Below are 18,546 nucleotides of genomic sequence, written 5' to 3' on the forward strand. Positions count from 1 at the left end.
ATATACAGAGAGGAGGAGAGAAAAAGATCTTCCCTGTGTTGATTCACTCCACAAGCAGCTGTAACTGAGCCAATCCAAAGCCAGGAGCCAGGAGCTCTTCCAGGTGTCCCACCCCGGTGCAGGGTCCCAAGGCTTTGGGCCGTCCTCAACTTTCCCAGGCCACAAGCAGGGAGCTGGATGGGAAACAGGGCTGCCAGGATACAAACTGGCACCCATATGGGATCTTGGCGTATTCAAGGTGAGGATTTTAGCCGCTAGGCTGCTGTACTAGGCTCTCTGAACTTTTTGAAGATCACACTGTGCATGAATTTCAAAACAAAAAAATTATTTGAGTTACAGTGTGAAAGATAAAGGGAACGTGTGCGCTCTTATCTGCTGGTTCTCTCTCCAAATGCCCATAACAGCCAAGGGCTAAACCAGCCGGGAACTGCGAATTCAGTCCAGGTCTCCCATGTGGGTGATAGGAATACAGTAAGTTGAACCAACACCACTGCATCCCAAGGAGTCCGCCTAGCAGATGCCAGGCCTGCCGTTACGGAGCCTCCGTGCTAGCAAGGGAAAGACAGAGAGCAACAGACATGTCCTACTGTACGTTTCTTTCTTTTTTTTTTTTTAAAGATTTTATTATTATTGGAAAGCTGGATATACAGAGAGGAGGAGAGACAGAGAGGAAGATCTTCCATCTGATGTTTCACTCCCCAAGTGAGCCGCAACGGGCCGGTACACACCAATCCGATGCCGGGACCAGGAACCTCTTCCGGGTCTCCCACACAGGTGCAGGGTCCCAAAGCTTTGGGCCGTCCTCGACTGCTGTCCCAGGCCACAAGCAGGGAGCTGGATGGGAAGTGGAGCTGCCAGGATTTGAACCGGCGCCCATATGGGATCCCGGGGCTTTCAAGGCGAGGACTTTAGCCACTAGGCCACGCTGCCAGGCCCCCTACAGTACGTTTCTAAAGGGAGAATAGGAAGAGCAGAGCAAGGTGATGGGGGAGGGGGAGGGAATGCATCTTTTTAATTAGTTATTCCAGTAGTTTTTTTCTGCCTGTTCTCACTCAGGTATTTGTCTCACCCATGGGTTAATGGCTTACTAAGAGAAGGGAGAAAAATCCCAAGACTCTGACTCTGTATTTGGAATTCATTTCAGAGCAATCCACTTGAAAGAACTGTTTTACGTCCCAAGTGCTACTCAGATCCACTTGCTAGAGTGATTGATGTTACTGTTGGCCAAAGGCATCCAGAAACCTTAATCAAGCTGTGTTTTGCTTTTTGAGCCAAAAGCTCAGTCATTTTGTGAGGTGAATGGAATTGGCAAGAATGAAGTGGCTGAAGGAAACTAGAAATAGGCGTCCTGTTCTGACCTCAGAGAGGTTAGGGGATTAGACTCCAGCTTAGTGTCCTGAAAAGAGGAGCCTAGGTGGCGAAGGAAAGGGAAAATTAGGACCCAGAGGCTTGGCCCCTTGCCCTCTCTGGAGGAGACATTTGCCTTGGCATTGCAGGAAGGTCTTGATGTGAGTCCCAGGCAAAGCGTTTTGTGAGTTTCCTGGGATCCTGGAGACATGGGAGCTGGTGAGTCACCAGTGCTGGAATTCTATGAGTGACCTGTTCCAGCGTTTTTCTCTGAGGTCTTAGAGTAGGCTATATAAATCATCTGTTCTATCTGTCCAGCACCCTTTCTAAAACAAACATGGATGGATGGATGGATGGATGGATGGATGGATGGATAGGAACTTGGGCCTCCACTTCCTGGTGAGGTATATAAAGAAGTTTCCTCATGTTTCAGAGCAGATGTCCCAAAGAAGTTGCTGTTGGCTTGTGCAAGCTGTATAAACAGTGGCAGCTCAAGAACGGGCCGCCGTCTTTGTCTTGGGTGTTCTGTTTTATCCACTGGTGTCATCATTAATGAGCAGCTAGTGATTCAGCTCAGCACACTTGGAGTGATACTGAATCTCGTCAGAGTCCTCATCCACAGCGCTAGCAATAACCCTAGAGGGAGTTTGTGTAAATTAAATAACCCTTGGGAAAAAAATATGCCCTGCCTGATGTCCTTCCGGTTGATCCTGCTGTTGACCAGCAGTCTGGCTGTGTAGTGGAGGAAGATTCATCCTGACACAGACCTTCATGACTAATAAAAGCGTTTTCTCAGAAAAATGATTGTAGTTCAACTTTGTTGCCAGCTATATTCAATCGTTTGAACCCTGAAAGCAGGAATGAAACTGGAGAACCTCCCTGAAGCCCATGCACTGCTAGGATTCTGTCTGCAGAGCCCTCAAAAAGGGGCTGTGGTTACTCTTTCTGTGCTTGTCTGCGGCATCAGTCTCTTAGCTGTATTGCCTCTCTCTCTCTCTCTCTCTCTCTCTCTCTCTCTCTCTCTCTCTCTCTCTCTCTCTCTCTCTCTCTCTCTTTTTTTACTAGGTACCAGGATTTTTTTTTGGCAGGAGTTGGGGGGCAAGGTGACCTTATATAAAGGATTGCTGGAAATAAGAGAAATCAGATTAAATAAGCTAAGATCATGGCACATGAAAGAATACTAGAAACAGCTTTCCATGCTCTAAATTTTTAGACATTGCTATCCTTCAGCTGTTTTTTAGATCTGAAAGTTACTGTAACTGTTTTCCAAATAGCATTTGTCGGAAATGTTGGTTTGATTGATAAATGATAAATCACTGTGGTAGCTGATTCTTTAAGATGTGAAACCTTCGATCTGTTCTCCACTGATGTTACTTATTCTAAAATTTCACTCTCGTGAAACACTGTTCATTCAGAATACAGTTACTGTATACCTGCATGTTTTAGGCATTGCCACCACCTATCCTGTCCCACCAGGTTCCAGGGATTCAAGTGTAAAAGAAATCAACTTCTGTGGAGCTTGTACTCAACAAACCATTGGAAGGGATTACTCCCATCCACAGCCCCTTAGATTGAGGAATTCAAAAGAAAACCAGCTTGGTTAGTAGCTGTTGGAAATATTTAGAAGCAAAGAAGGAAGAGGGTTGAGGGGGAGGGAGAGTAGCAAGTATTGTAATTTCTTAAGACTATGGATATAAAATCTGTTTCTTTTCTGTAAGTAATATTTTTTTCAAATGTTTAGAAACCAGTTATAGGCTTTTGACTCCATTCCTTTTTTTCTTTCTTTTTCCTTATAGACTGGGATTCCCCCCAACAGATTTTCCCCATTTTACTACAATGGTATTGTCCTTCATAAGGAATTATAATTCCATCAGTCTCTTTAAGTGTACCCCAACATTGTTGGTACAGACAATGTCAGACAGTCCAGCATCCCATTGTTTACACATGTCCAACAGTTTCATTGGGAATCCATCCTTCATCTGGAAGCAGGGATGCATTATACCCTCACATCTGGGTATGGTAGACCCCAATACTCCATCACTATACATTTCCATAATTGAGAAGCCATGAAACAAGGTCAACAACTGGTATGAGTTAGAACAATAGCCACAACAACAACAACAACAAATTACAGCACCATGAAAGAAAGCACCACTGAGTAACCAATAAATGGATGACAAAAAGGAAACACAGAAGTCTCTTGGGAAAAATGATGCCACCATGTAATCCATGAGTCAGCAATGAATTTGACAAGAGAAAAAGTATTTGGAATAAATAAAACTGATAAAAAAACATGAAAACACACGGGATGCAGCCCCCCCCCCCAAAAAAAACCAGTATGGATTGGATTATTGAAGTTACACTTTCCATGCTGGTTTCCTTATATAAGAGAGAACAAATGGCATTTGTTCTTTGTGATTAACTCATTTCACTTAGCCTGGTGGTCTTTAGTTGGGACCACCTAGTTGCAAATAGTATAATTTCATTCTTCTTAATAGCTGAATAATATTCCATGGAGTAGATAACACCACAGTTTCTTTAACCACTCTTTTTTGGATGCACATCTGGATTGTTTCCATGTCTTTGCTATTGTGGATTGTGCTGCTGCAAATAAAGGATTACAGATCCCCTTCTCATATGCAGATTTCATTTCTATTGGTTATATTCCTAGGAGTGGGATAGCTGGATCATATGGCTGATGACAGTTTCTCCAAGCATCCTCCATACTGATTTCCACAGTTGTTGTACTGGCTTACACTCCCAGCAACAGTGAAGGAAGGTGCCTTTCCCCACATCCACACCAGCAGGTGTTGTTACTTGAGTTCTGAATGTAGGCCAGTCTCACTGGAGTTAGGTGGTACCTCAACGTGGTTTTCATTTGTATCTCTGATGGCTAGGAAGCCTGAGCATCTTTTCATATGTCTGTTAGCCATTTGAATCTGTTCTCTTGAAAAATGTCTGTTCATTTCCTTTGCCCATTTTTTAACAGATTTCCCTATGTCCCTGGGGTTCTGAAGCTGTTTGTAAATCCTGGATATTAGTCCCCTATCACTTGTGTAGTGTGTTGGACTTCATTCCTATTCCAATCCCAATATATGTGAAGCATATTAGGCATTGGAAAAGAAGTTAAGTCAAAGAAACCCCTTGGATATAGTTGAGATCTCTGCATCAGCCAACTGTTTTGGGTTCCTTAGGTTCCCATGGATCCCTCTTAACTCTCTCAAGTAGATTTTTTGGTTTTGACTGGGCCCAGGTCACCTTCCCTCATCCTGCTGCACTCTAGGAGCACAATACACCAGATCCAGGTGCCCACGGCGCCTATAGACCCCGGTGCCTCCCTGTCCTTTGTTAAAGTCCTGCGGGTCCTGTACACTAATCACTCTGTGTCTTTTATTAACAAAATCAGTGATGTTGGACTAAATATAAATGGCTTCAAATATGCTGTCCATCCTAGGCAATGCAGATGTTTAAGGCAATTCAAAAACCAAGACATTCTATCACCCACCAGATCGATTGGGCTAAGTTGGTACCACCAAGGAGCAGATTGCCGAGGGTCTAGTCTGAAACCACCTGCTGTAATAAAAAAGATGCATCGTCTTCAGAAAGTTCACAGAAAGTGTGATTGTAAGAAAAACTAAATCGGTTTCAAGAATTTAAGATAGCAGCTGAACTTGTCTTTTAGTTCCATTTTTTTCATGAACTTTTTGGCAAATGACAACAAAGGAAGTGCTGTGCCCTGAGGGCCAGAAGTAGAAGACGGATCTAGAACTTGAAAGTTTTGGGGGAAAGGAATTTTCTTATCCTTTTCCCTCACAGATATGCTGAAAATGTTTAGAGTGTTTGAACAAGATGGAAGAAGAATTGTGCCTAGTGATGCTTTGTTCCCTAGTGGTGCTGTCCTCTTGGTAGGGACCAAAAAGGTGTTCTCTGATTAAGTAAATGAACACTTATTCATATCAGATTGCAGCCAGCGACCCAGGAACCAGGTTGAACGCTGTGGACTGGGCTGTGGATGAAGTGACCTTATTCAGAACTTGCCTACGTGTGCTCTGTAGGAGTGTGAGACCATTCCCAGAGGAGCTGAACCTCTGAGTGCATCCTGGATTCCTGAATGAATGACATCTTTGTTTTGTTCTGAGTTGCAGGTTCTGCTACTGTTGTCACTCAGATTCTTAATACTTGGGCCCTGCTTATAATGAAAGTGATCTGTACCTTTGCCTTTAGTTTTCTCTGCTATGGGTGGCAAGGGATGGATTTTTAAATTTTTTCTGTTCTCTTCATCAGAGAATTTTAGGGCAGGGCCCGGCGCAATGGTTCAGTAGCTAAATCCTCACCTTGCACACGCCAGGATCCCATATGGGCACTGCTTTGTGTCCCAGCTGCTCTGCTTCCCATCCAGCTCCCTGCTTGTGGCCTGGGAAAGCAGTAGAGAATGGCCCAAAGACTTGGGACCCTGCAATCCTGTGGGAGACCTGGAGAAAGCTCCTGGCTTTTGGCTTCAGATCAGCTCAGCTCCAGTCACTGTGGCTGCTTTTCCCAACCAGAAGACATAAGATCTTTCTTTCTGTAAACCTGCCTTTACAGTAAAAATAAATCTTAAAAAAAAAAAATTTGTTTTTTGAAGGCAAATGGAACAAAGAATTTGTTGGTTTTTTTTTTTTTTTTTTTTTATTACAGCCGCATATACAGAGAGGAGGAGAGACAGAGAGGAGGAGAGACAGAGAGGAAGATCTTCTGTCCGATGAATCACTCCCCAAGTTAGCACAACGGCTGGTGCTGCGCCAAAACGGAGCCAGGAGCCAGGAACTTCCTTCAGGTCTCCCACATGGGTGCAGGATCCCAAAGCATTGGGCCGTTCTTGACTGCTTTCCCAGGCCACAAGCAGGGAGCGGGATGGGAAGTGGGGCTGCCAGGACTAGAACCGGTGCCCATATGGGATCCTGGAGCGTGTTCAAGATGAGGACTTTAGCTGCTAGGCCACACCGCCGGGCCCATGATATGCTTCTAATTCTGCATGTCCCTGTTCAGCCACCTGACCATTTCCAAGCAATTCTGTCTTATTTTGTTCATGAGAGGCCTTTGTTGGAGACCAACAATTCAATGTTCTAAGTAGCTGTGGTTTTGTTGACAGTGGGTTTGCAGCAGGTGGGTGTCAGCAGTGCCTCAGGGCTCCCTAGAGGCTCTGGGGATGAGCACCAGGCTGATAGGTGTTCTAGTCTCGCTCCTTGGCAACTTTATCTGTAAGATGCCCTGTTCAGCTGCTGGTATAGGTCGGGGAAAATGCTTGATTCCCAGGCAGAGCTGTTTATCTGTTGTAGCTAGAAACCTGTGGCTTTCATTCACTTTACCCTTTGTTTTTTGCTTCCTTCTGTCTTCCCAGGTGGCATTGGTAGGGTGGTCAACGGAGCCTTCATGGTGCTGAAGGGACATCGTTCTATTGTCAACCAGGTTCGCTTCAATCCCCACACCTACATGATCTGCTCTTCCGGTGTAGAGAAGATTATCAAGGTGAGACATCTTGATGTCCTTTTAGAGAAATTACTGTAATTCCAAGTTATAGGAAACTAGCACCATGTCTGTAGGACCTCATAACTAAACATATACAAGGTCTCTTAAAATTGAAGAATTTTAGCATGTTGCAAAATTTTGGAAAGTTGCCACAAAAAAGGTGACTTAAAGCCCTCTTTTCAGAGCCTTTTGAAATGTTCATTAATTTATTTTCATCTACTTGAAAGGCAGTTAAAGAAGGAGTAGGGGGAGAGGCAGAAAGAGTGTGAGGGGCTTGGCAGCGTGGCCTAGTGGCTAAGGTCCTCGCCTTGATCCCACATGGCCGCTGGTTCTAATCCCGGCAGCTCCACTTCCTCTCTATCTCTCCTCCTCTCAGTATATCTGACTTTGTAATAAAAATAAAAATAAATCTTAACAATAAATAAATAAATAAATAAATATTCTACGTAAAAAAAAAAAGAAAGAAAGAGTGTGAGAGGTGCCTTCCATCCTGTAGCAGGCCATGCCAGCACACGATCCGGAGCCTCCCCCACTGGGTCTGACATGGGTGACAGAGGCCAGGCACCTAAACTGTCATATGCTGCCTCCCTTCTTTTCCGTGTTTTTGGTTAGTTTTTGCAGTAACATGCTTTAGATTTAGATTTTAATAAAAAGACCTGACACTTCACCATTTTACCAGATAAGAAATTTAACAAGTAAAAAGCAAAAAGACTAATTGGGAGGGAATGAAGACAATGGCCGTTATCAGTATTGAAGATGACCATATGCAGTGGATTTTAGACTGATCACACGTCGTTAAAACTATGCTAGTGTAACTTTCTGGTTTTTTAAAGATTTATTTATTTTATTACAAAGTCAGATATACAGAGAGGAGGAGAGACAGAGAGGAAGATCTTCCATCCGATGATTCACTCCCCAAGTGAGCCGCAACGGCTGGTGCTGAGCCGATCCAAAGCCGGGAACCAGGAACCTCTTCCGGGTCTCCCACGCGGGTGCAGGGTCCCAATGCACTGGGCCGTCCTGGACTGCTTTCCCAGGCCACAAGCAGGGAGCTGGATGGGAAGTGGAGCTGCCGGGATTAGAACCGGGCTTTCAAGGCGAGGACTTTAGCCGCTAGGCCACGCTGCCGGGCCCTAGTGTAACTTTCTTAATGACTGTTTTGACAAAGGTATAAAAATTTCACAAGACTATTTGCAGCAGTGCTGAAGCACACGACGTTTTTTTTTTTTCTTCAAACAAGGGAGAATATGTGACAATTGTCTTTCTGGGTCTGCTTTATTTCATTGAGAATGATGTCTTCCAGTTGTGTCCAGTTTGTCTTTGTTATAGCTGAATAGTATTCCATTGTGCATATGCACCACATTTTCTTTATCCTTTTATCTAATCATGTACACTGATTGATTCCAAATTTTGGCCATTGTAAATAGTACTGCTGTAAGCATGGGGGTGCCAGTGCCAGCGTCTCTTTACTGCAGCATGTCCATGTCTTGTTAGGTATAAACAAAAGTATGATTGCAGGATCATGTGGCAAGTCGATTCCAAAACCATTTTTTAGACAAGTCACTCAGCTTTGAAAGCTGTGTCTTCTAGATGCTGCTTATATACTATTGCATTTTTATCTTTGCGGTTTTTTTTTTAAGATTTTGTTTATTTAACAAGGCAAAGTAACAGAGAGAATTAGTTCAGTTCCCAAACGCATGTAATAGCCAGAACTAAGCCAGTCAGAAGCGAGAAGGCAGAAGCTCTTATCCGGGTCTGCCATGTGGATGGCAGGAACCCAGGTATGTGGGTCGTCACTCTTGCCTTTTAGATGCTTCAGTAGGATGGCTGGATTGGAAAAGGAGTAGCTAGGACTTGAACCAAACACCCTGAAATGGGATGCAGGTATCTCAAAATTTCTGGTGGCAGGTTAGCATTCTATACCATGACGTGGTCCCTTGGCTTCAATTTTGAGTATAATGAGTTCTCCATTCCTAGCCTCTGCTGAAAGTTAGGAAAGCCACTATCTTCTCACCCATGCAGTGTGCATTTTATATTCATTGCTGCCCTAATATGTTGCAGGCATAATTAAATGACTGTCAGAACTATAACCATGAATTACCAAATTCTGTCAAAAACCCATATTGGTTGTGAGTGAAGCTTCTTTGATTGAATACTAACTACTGGCACCAGCTGCGCATTGGATGAATGCACTTGCTTCTGTTGAGGAGGACTGTCATAGCTGCGACAGACAGACCCACCAGACCTGTGTTCCCAGAAGCATAGCTCACTGCCCCTCATTCCCATTCCCATTGCTAGAAACCTTCACATCTGAGGAAATAAGAATTCAAGGTCAGTGATAAAGTCTTGAGGATAGAAGATATTCTCCCCCAAAGTTAAGCAGCTCGTTTCTTCCCCCCCCCCCCATTCATTTATTTATATATTTATTTGTTTGAAAGAGCAACGGGGGCGGGGGGGAGATGAGAAGTTTTCCATCATCTAGTTCACAGGCCAGAAGGGTACAACACCCAGAAGTGGGCCAGGCCAAAGGCAGGAGCTCCATCCTGGTTTCCCATGTGAGTGTAGGGGCCCAAGCACTGGAGCCATCTTTTGCTGACTTCTGAGCACATTAGCTAGACACTGGATTGGAAGCAGAGCAGACGGACCTCAAAAGGACACTCTGCGTATGTCAGACATAGGCAGCAGCTTGACCGCCACAGCACAGCACCAACCCCTCAGGTTTTTGTTTTTAATTAAAATGACATGGAAAAGCTGAAGGGCTTCGAAGACAAGTAGAAATTCTGATTTTTGTGATGAATCAGTATTTCATTTTCTTTCCTTGTTATTCACAATCCAGAATTAAATAGTTTGATGGCAAGCTGCAGCTATGAGAAAGTGGTATTTGGTCATTGCTTTGGGCTGTGTGGGTCAACTTCTGTGTGTGGGGGGGCACCTGAGGACCACTACTGACGTTCATAGCTAAAAGATCAATTTTTTTATCCAATGTTTTCCTTTTACAGATATTTAAATGAGCGATTAACTGTCTGAAGTCACACCACTAATTAGTGGTCATGTTAGGATAGAGGCCTGTTGTTGGCTGTCCCAGTGGCCCACTGTGTCCTGCAGCATGTAGCCTGATACCCCTGCCACATATGGTCACTCAGGATACTTCACTTGGGCAGTCCCTGAAATGGCCCTGTCGCTTACATGGCTTTTCCTTCTTGCTTGGCCTGTGACTAATGGGTTGGCACAGTAACATGTCCTCTCTAGGCCCACTGACGTCATGTTGTCTCAGAGAGCTGTCTGCCTGGGCATCTCCTTTAGAAGAGAAATTCCTGTTTGTCTGTGCACTCTGGGATGCTTCTGTGCTAAATCTCCCCAATTATTGTTGAGTTGACTGCAGTCTTTACCCTAAAGGTCATAAGTTGGAAACTAGCCAAGTTCTCAGAGGAGAAAGAGAAGAAAATGTTTTCCCTCTGAGGTTATCCAGACAGAAGTATGAGCTCACTGCTGCCAGGTTCCCGTGGGATCTGAATCCTGCCCCATCAGGAGGCAGATTTAGCCACTCAAGCCTTAAGTGTACAGATGGCCATGGTGACGGGAAAGCAGGAAGCTCTGGAGTGCTTCACTTTGCTTTCTCACAGGTTTCTTCTTCCAAGAACAGGCCTTCTTGGGAACAGTGTTACAGCCTTACAGGAAGGAAGGAGAGAAGATGAAGGACGAGACCAGGTGGGAAGCTGGCCCCATCTGTGTGCTGGAGTGCCTACCTTGGCGTGGGTTAACATCAGCCTGAAGGGCCACCAAGCCTCAGCAGCCTGGGCTCTGTCTCCCAGTTGCAACATTTGGATTATCTACTCAGGAGGCTCTTGTTAGTCACTCATGTCTGACAGTTTCTGGTTATTTGAGCAGATGTCACTCTCCTGCTTGTTTCTCAGAGGACCTGTAGTTCAGAGAGCATCTTGTGCCCTGTCTGAGGTCCACCTCCTCTTGCTGCTCCACCTCGTCCTTGTCCTGCCCCTAGCTGCCTCCCTTCTAGCTGGGGGAAGAGTGCCTGCTGCCAGGGCCAGACTCCCGTTGCTCACCACGCAGCTGTCCCCGTGAATGGCCACACCTTTGCTCTGGGGCTAACCCTGATGGCTGAGGGGAAAGAGCTGGACAAGTTCTGACTTTTTTTTCATCCAAAGATCAATATTTGCTTATTCACCTCCTATTTTTGATATATGCTTATTGTGTGCTATTTATACCGGGCCGAGAAGCAAATACAGAGGTGAAGACGGTGCCCCTGCTCCCCATGCAGGAGTGCCCAGTGAGTCTGGAGGTTCCGGACTTTGCCCCGGCCCAACCCTTGCCATTGCAGCCATCTGAGGGGTGAACCGAGAGATGGAAGGTCTGTCTGTCTGTATCTCTTTTTTTCTTTTAAATAAATATAAATGTTTAAAAGAGAAAGAGAGAAAGAAACAAAGGGCTATGGGAAAAGGGTAGAGTCTCTTCTGGGATCATCTCTTTGATATATTAACATGAGCCAGGTTGTCAAGAGTAGATAAAGACTTCAGAAGGAAAGAGGATAAAGATAGGAGGGACATTCAAGGTAGGGGATAAACATGTTGATTCACCACCTTCTGTGTGCCAGGCATTGTATTCAGAAGCAGCCCAACCCAGGAACTGCTCCTGATACTGCCATGCTTGTCCAAACTGAAGAGGAGCAGAAGGGAGGCTAGGAGAGAGCTGAGGAGCAGAGCTGCCAGACAGGGGCTTCCAGAGGAGCTGGGGGAGCTCTTGAATTGCAGTCAAGGACCTATCTGTGCAGTTGTTTTCTGTAGATAGACACCCTTCTAAGTTCAGGACAACAGTGCCAACGATGAAAAGGGCTGGGAGCTAGAAGGATGCTGTGGTCACCTGTGTGGCTCAAATGTCTGTCTCTTAATTGCTTCTCATTTTGATGAGCCTTGAACAAGAATTGAACTGCATACCCTTTTCTCAAACCCTCTGAATTAAACATTCTGCTGAACTTGGGGAGAAAGCAGCTCATCTCTTCCCTTGTCCTGAGCCTGCCTCGTGATGGGGCATGTCTAGCCGTATTTAACTACAATATAACAGAAAGTTATTTCCATTGCTTCACTTCGGAGTTGCCAGTTTTCAGAATGAAGGAATGAACAATTTTACAATGTTTCAAATTGCTGTTTTAAGGGTGAGGACCTAAATAGGAATAGGAATAATGAGTACTTTTGGTGTCCGAAAGTCTTTCAGAGGGTAGCTCTAAAAATTTCTGATTGGGGCCCGCATTGTGGCATGGTGGATTAAGCTGCTGCCTGCAGTGTGGAATCTTATACAGGCTATGTATAGGATGTATCTACTAATGTTTCTAGAAAAGCAGCACAAGATGGCCCAAGTTCTTGGATCCCTGCACCAATGTAGGAGACCTGGGTATAGCTCCTGGCTTTACACTGGCCCAACCCTGACCATTGTAGCCAGTTAGGGAGTGAACCAATGCATAGAAGAGCCTTTTCTACACTCTGTCACTGTGCTTTTCATAGAAATAAAAAGAAATTTTAAAACACACACAGACACAGGTTGAAGTATGCAGTTGCCAAAAGGAAGAGAAATCACTGTGTGGATTGGTATTTGTTTCATTCCATCAGCCTGATTTTGATGGGTGACAGACTTTCAAGAGTGCAGTCATGCGTTCAGGGCCATGGGCAGTGGTGGGCCTGGGCTGCTTGCCCTCCGTGCCTGCTGCTTCAGTGCTGCACTCCGGCCAGTCCCTTGAGGAGTGTCGTGGCCTGGGATCTAAGATTGAATGAGACTTACCTAACCCGCTCATCTAAGGTCTCCAGCTTACCAGGAGCTGAGTGGGAACCCACACTAGGTCTCCTGCCTGCCTCCGCTGCTCTTTGTTCCATTACTCCAGTCCTCAGGAATGAACAGTCCACCTCAGCTTCATACATTCCAGAGCCCAAATACAAGCCAACTTTCTGTGTTGGGATTTTCATTGCTGAAGTGAAGATGTGGGAGGCAGGCTGGATAGTGAGTGACCTGGTGGAGTCTTCAAGCCAGCCACTGAGGAGTTAACACAGCATCCCCCCATTGTTAGTCTGCACCGCTTTCAACAACTTCTGTTTCTCTGAATTCTCGTATTAAAGAATGTAGTAACATATTACTATTTTTAAACTAAAAATGAAAGATTTGGTTCAGAATTGTGAATAAGGCCCCAGAAACATCCCGGGGCTTTGCCTTTTTGGTTCCCTCAGCTTCTTTTCTAAGCCACCAAACTCTTTTTATTCCCTCAGACTTCTATTTCAGATGTAGTCATTTATAGCTTGAGCCTTGTGTTTGGAGACCGCGTCTAAATGTTTCACAAACATTGAGTCTCATGACGAATTTGAGAATCCATTCACACAAGCTTTCTCTTTTCTGCAGATGATTTCCCATTGTTTGTGAAAAGGTGGCCCACCTATCTACTCCCCTCCGAGTGCTTATTAATAGAGTTAGGGCGGGCACCGGGCACAGCGGTTAACCTGCTGTTCAGGCCACCTGCAGTCCTTACTGAATTTGAGTCCCAGCTCTTTCCAATCCCAGCTTCCTGCTAGCACACATCCTGGAAGACAGAAGGTCATGACTCAAGGTCAATGCCATCCACATGAAAGACCCAAATAGGGTTTGAGCTCCTGGTTTGGCTTGGCCCTGACCTGGTTTTGTGGAATTTGGGGATCAAATTAGCAATGGAAGATCTTTTTTGTCTTTCAAGTAAGTTAAAAGTGAATTTTTAAAAATGTTTTTGGGTTCAGACCAGAGAGGGTATACCTAAGAAGACGTTGAACTTGACTGGACAATAAGATGCTGGACTCTATGTTTGGTGTATGCTTGCAATGGGGGAATCTCAACTGAACTTGAGCTGTGGTTATGCAACAAGGTGGAGGAATCCACCATGGTGGGAGGGTTTGGGCAGGGGTGGGAGAACCCAAGTATCTATGTAACTGTGTCACATAATACAATGTAATCAATGAAGTTAAATAATAAAAATAAATAAATAAATAAATAAAAATAAAAAAATAAATACGTTTTTGGGCCCAGCACAGTAGCCTAGTGGCTAAAGTCCTCGCCTTGCATGCGCCAAGATCCCATATGGGCACCAGTTCTAATCCGGGCAGCTCCACTTCCCATCCAGCTCCCTGCTTGTGGCCTGGGAAAGCAGTGGAGGACGGCCCAAAGCCTTGGGACCCTGCATCCGCGTGGGAGACCCGGAAGAGGCTCCTGGTTCCTGGCTTCAGATCAGCTCAGTTGCAGCCGTTGCAGTTGTGTGAGGAATGATTCAATGGAGGAAAGATCTTCCTCTCTGTCTGTCTTCCTCTCTGTATATCTGATTATCCAATTCAAAAACTGTTTTTAGTAAACAGTCCTAGGACTCAATTAAGTCTGAACCTCTAAGATGGCTCTTGGCAGTCAACATAGTAATGAATGGCTCTGTAGGTGCACTCCACCGTGTGAGAACCACTGTGTCAAACTCCAAGGAGGAGACTAAGTGGTGGGGGCGGGGAGGTTGGAGAAACAACTGAAAGGGAAGCTGGTCTGGGTTTCTCCCCCCCCCCCTTTGAACTGGGGATCCTTGGAAGAGCCGCTTGCGCCCAGGAACTCCTAGTGAAGGAATTTCTGGGGCAGGAGTAAGCCACAGGGAAGTTCTCACCAAGAGGTGGATTTGCCCTTGGATACCTTTGGGAAAATAAAATTTTTTGTCTTGATAGAGGAAGGGTAGAGAGGGGCCGCCGATTTCTGGGTCGGCTGTCATCTAAAGATAGACACCAGCCTGTCAGGCATCACCTGGAATTGCTTCTGCGTTGCCATGGCTACAGGCTTGCTAGAACCGAACTGCTCCTCTGCTCTTTGGACCAGTCTGGCACTTGGGTGGAGCTCATCACTCTCTTCTGCCAGGACAGCTTAATTACCTGGAGCCTGATTTTTGCATAACTTACCCAACTTGTGAAGTTAAGCCTTTGAGTCAGGCCTGTGTTCAAGTGTTAGTTCTTCTGCCTTTTAGCTATGAGCCCATATCTCTGATCACGGAGTAGAGGATGTTAAGGGCGGGGATGCGGTCACCACTCCAAGGGCCCTGTACCCCACCTGTTCGTCAGCTAACAGAGGTGTTATAAAGCAAGCCGGTTCCTCCCTGGATAAGAGAGACCAGTTTCCTGGGTAACTGATGCTTGTAAGTCCAAGAGGGAACCGCAGTGTAGGCAGTTGGCTATTCTTATCCAGCTCCAATAAGCAATTCCCATTAGTTAAAAATAGAAATGGTACAGTTGGGGGAAGTGGGGCTGTAGGCAGAACATTAACTGTCACAGAGGACTAACTACTGGTCTGTTTTTTCCTTGGGAACGTGGTACCTCTCCGTGCACAGCTTCGGTCTTTGGAAAGTTTTGAACACAACACTGGTAAAACCCACCCATTCCTCATAGCATCTAAGCTACTGACAGAGAAGCTGCAGGGGAGAGTGTGTAGGGGAGAAAGTGTGTGATTTTCCCCGGGCTTAGACTCAGCACTCAGGGTCTTCACAGGTCCAGCTCCATTTCTTCCTCTGTGCCTCTGGAAGCCTCCCATGTCATGCGCAGCAGTCTGGTCAAGAGTGTATTGGCATGTTGGTTAGCGGTTCTGGCCCGGTGGCAGGCAGGGCCTGGAAGCTCGGCCTCAGCTGCAGCCTGTTTGCCCATCAATCTTGACTGCTGCTGTTTTTCACGTTTTGTGCAGATCTGGAGCCCGTATAAGCAGCCAGGGTGTACCGGAGACCTGGACGGTCGGATCGAGGATGACTCCCGCTGCCTCTATACCCACGAAGAGTACATCAGCCTAGTGCTGAACAGCGGGAGTGGCCTGTCGCACGACTACGCCAACCAGTCGGTGCAGGAGGACCCGCGCATGATGGCCTTCTTCGACTCCCTGGTACGCCGGGAGATCGAGGGCTGGAGCTCCGATTCAGACAGTGACCTCAGCGAGAGCACCATCCTGCAGCTACACGCTGGGGTCAGCGAGCGCTCGGGCTACACGGACTCCGAGTCTTCGGCCTCACTGCCCCGCTCCCCACCTCCCACAGTAGATGAGTCTGCCGACAACGCCTTCCACCTGGGGTCCCTACGGGTCCCTGCCACCAACACAGTGGCTTCTACTCCTCCGACCTCCACGTGTGAGGATGCGGCCTCACGCCAGCAGCGCCTGTCTGCCCTACGGCGCTACCAGGACAAGCGCCTCCTGGCCCTTTCCAACGAGTCCGACTCTGAAGAGAACGCCTGCGAGGTTGAACTGGACACAGACCTCTTCCCTCGGCCCCGCTCACCCAGCCCTGAGGACGAGTCCAGCAGCTCCAGCAGCTCCAGCAGCTCTGAGGACGAGGAGGAGCTGAATGAGCGCCGGGCCTCCACCCGGCAGCGGAACGCCATGCGGCGCCGGCAGAAGGCACTGCGGGAGGAGAGGCCCGGGGCTCCTGTCAAGCCCACTCCCACCTACATCGGAGAAGACAACTACGATTACCCCCAGATCAAAGTGGACGACCTCTCTTCCTCCCCCGCCTCCTCCCCTGAGCGGGGCACAGCCACTCTGGAGAGCCAGCAGAGCCGTACATCCCCAACCTCTGACATGGAGTCCGTGGAGAGAAAGATTTACAAAGCTTACAAGTGGCTCCGCTATTCCTACATCTCTTACTCAAATAACAAAGATGGAGAACCGTCCCTGGGAGTGGGGGAGGCTGAAGAAGGGAGTGCGGGAACCAGCCACAGCAAGGACAGCCCAGCCCCTTCTTCCAGTAAAGATGCCTGTCTGCCTTCAGTCCTGGCCCAGAGGAACCAGGACCTGCCCCCTGAAGGCTGCAGCAAGGATGTCTGTAAGGAGGGGACTTCGAGAAATCCCAGCAGCAGCCCAGGCCACGAGCACAGCGGCCCCCCTTGTGCTGAGGCCCAGGAGGGCACCTCCCAGGACACCACCAACAGTGGCGCTGTAGAACACACTTTTGAGTCCAAGAAGCTCAATGGGAAGGCCCTGAGCAAGGCCCTGAGCAGCCGGGCCGAGGAGCCGTCCTCTCCTCCTGTCCCCAAAACATCGGGCTCCAATCTGAGCAGTGGGCATGGCAGCTGTCCTAGGACCCAGTCTGACGACAGTGAGGACAGGAGTCTCGACACCATCTGTGCCAACCACAACAATGGCTGCTTACACCCCAGGCCCCCTCACCCCCACAACAACGGGCAGAACCTGGGGGAGCTGGAGGCTGCAGCCTACGCTTCCCCGGCACATTCAGACACTGACCGTGATAACTCATCCCTGGCGGGGACGCTCCTACACAAGGATTGTTGTGGGTCTGAAATGGCCTGTGAAACCCCCAGTGCTGGAGCGAAAGAGGACCCCTCTGACCCCGCAGCCCCAGACGGCAGCAGGGCTGTTCATGGCCACAGTGGCCTGAAAAGGCACCGAGTTGAATTGGAAGATACAGATTCAGAGAATTCCTCCTCAGAGAAGAAATTAAAAACATGACAAACACAAAGGGAAGACAAAAAGCTACAAAGAGTAGCCTTATTAAAAAAAAAAATGTCTTGTTTAGTGAACACAGAGGAAAGGAAAAAAAAGTATTAAAGGCACATAAAACCAGGGCCTGAAATGTTGTGTCTAATGCTGCTCCCTTCTCTTGAACCTTCAACAGTGGGTCTGAGTGTCTAACTAGCCACTGCCTCGTGCTAAGATGGGGTGGGGGGAAACTCAAGCAACTCCTCTGAAGTCGGCATAGTGTCCCTGTGCGCGTGGATTGACCTGATCTTGTGTGTGTGAGAACATTTGATAAGACCTTTCTTCTAGTCAGTCACCAACAAGCACCTAGGGGGTCTGTGTTTTTTGGCCATGGGTGTTCTGTTGTAACACAGCGAGTGCCTGTTAAAGCAGGCTGTGATGCTAGCGAGCTGTAAGTAGCTGCAGCAGAGATGCTGAGGAGAGGAGAATGGAGAGTGGCCTGCAAGCCCCGCTGGCTGTGCTGGAGAGGAAAGCATGGTTCCACACTTTCTCTGAATAATACTTCCTCACTGAACATTTAGTGTGGACACACTACGAGCAGAGCATGTTCAATGCTGATGAGAGGTTAGCACTCAAGATCAGATCAAGACAGTAAAGATCCCTGATCAGTTTCATTGTTTGCAAATCGAGCAGTGTACAACATGCAGTGTTTGGAGGGCGTACAATATGACTATGGATGACACACTAACCGGTCAGGTGCTAGTTCCTGAGAGCCAGCAGGTGTTTCTTGGGCACCACATGATGACATCCAGGCATACTGGAAGACGGGGAAAGGCTCAGGAGCTTTTGCGCTCAGACTACTAGAGCAGATGTTGTAGGTATGTGAACAGAATGTGCTACTATGTTCATTTAATTCAACCCAACACCATCGGTCGGAGTTGTTGGGACTGGCATCTTCCCTCGGGCCTGCAGTGTCCGGGCTGAACTTCACAGAGCAGTTGGCATCTCCAGGTGGCAGATTCTTACTGAGTAGGTCTGTTAGGAGGCAGAGAAGGAATGAGGAGAGGAATTTTCTGCCTTAAAACCCCTGAAATTCAGAAGAGACCCATCTCATTGAGAAAAGGCCAAGTGATTTTCAGCACTGCCGTGGTGGTTATAGTTATGAACGGAGGGTAGTTCCAGACAGGAAGACCTAGGGATGGCCAGGTATCACTGGTGAAAAATGAAGGGGAG

The 18,546-nt window shown here is 47.1% G+C and overlaps 1 protein-coding gene across 2 annotated transcripts in view; it reads left to right on the plus strand.

Annotated features, from left to right (window-relative positions):
* DCAF5 (DDB1 and CUL4 associated factor 5) overlaps positions 1 to 17,459 on the plus strand; it is a 72,446-nt gene extending 54,987 nt beyond the window's left edge. For both annotated transcript variants that reach the window (XM_058655565.1, XM_058655566.1), the window contains exons 8-9: positions 6,728 to 6,855; positions 15,574 to 17,459. In XM_058655565.1, the coding sequence (XP_058511548.1) occupies positions 6,728 to 6,855; positions 15,574 to 17,343 (1,898 nt within the window). In that variant the 3' untranslated portion in view covers positions 17,344 to 17,459. The remainder of the gene's footprint in view (positions 1 to 6,727; positions 6,856 to 15,573) is intronic.
* Positions 17,460 to 18,546: the final 1,087 nt, after the last annotated feature.

This window comes from Ochotona princeps, chromosome 26 (assembly GCF_030435755.1).
Source record: "Ochotona princeps isolate mOchPri1 chromosome 26, mOchPri1.hap1, whole genome shotgun sequence".
In the NCBI taxonomy this organism is placed as follows: domain Eukaryota; kingdom Metazoa; phylum Chordata; class Mammalia; order Lagomorpha; family Ochotonidae; genus Ochotona; species Ochotona princeps.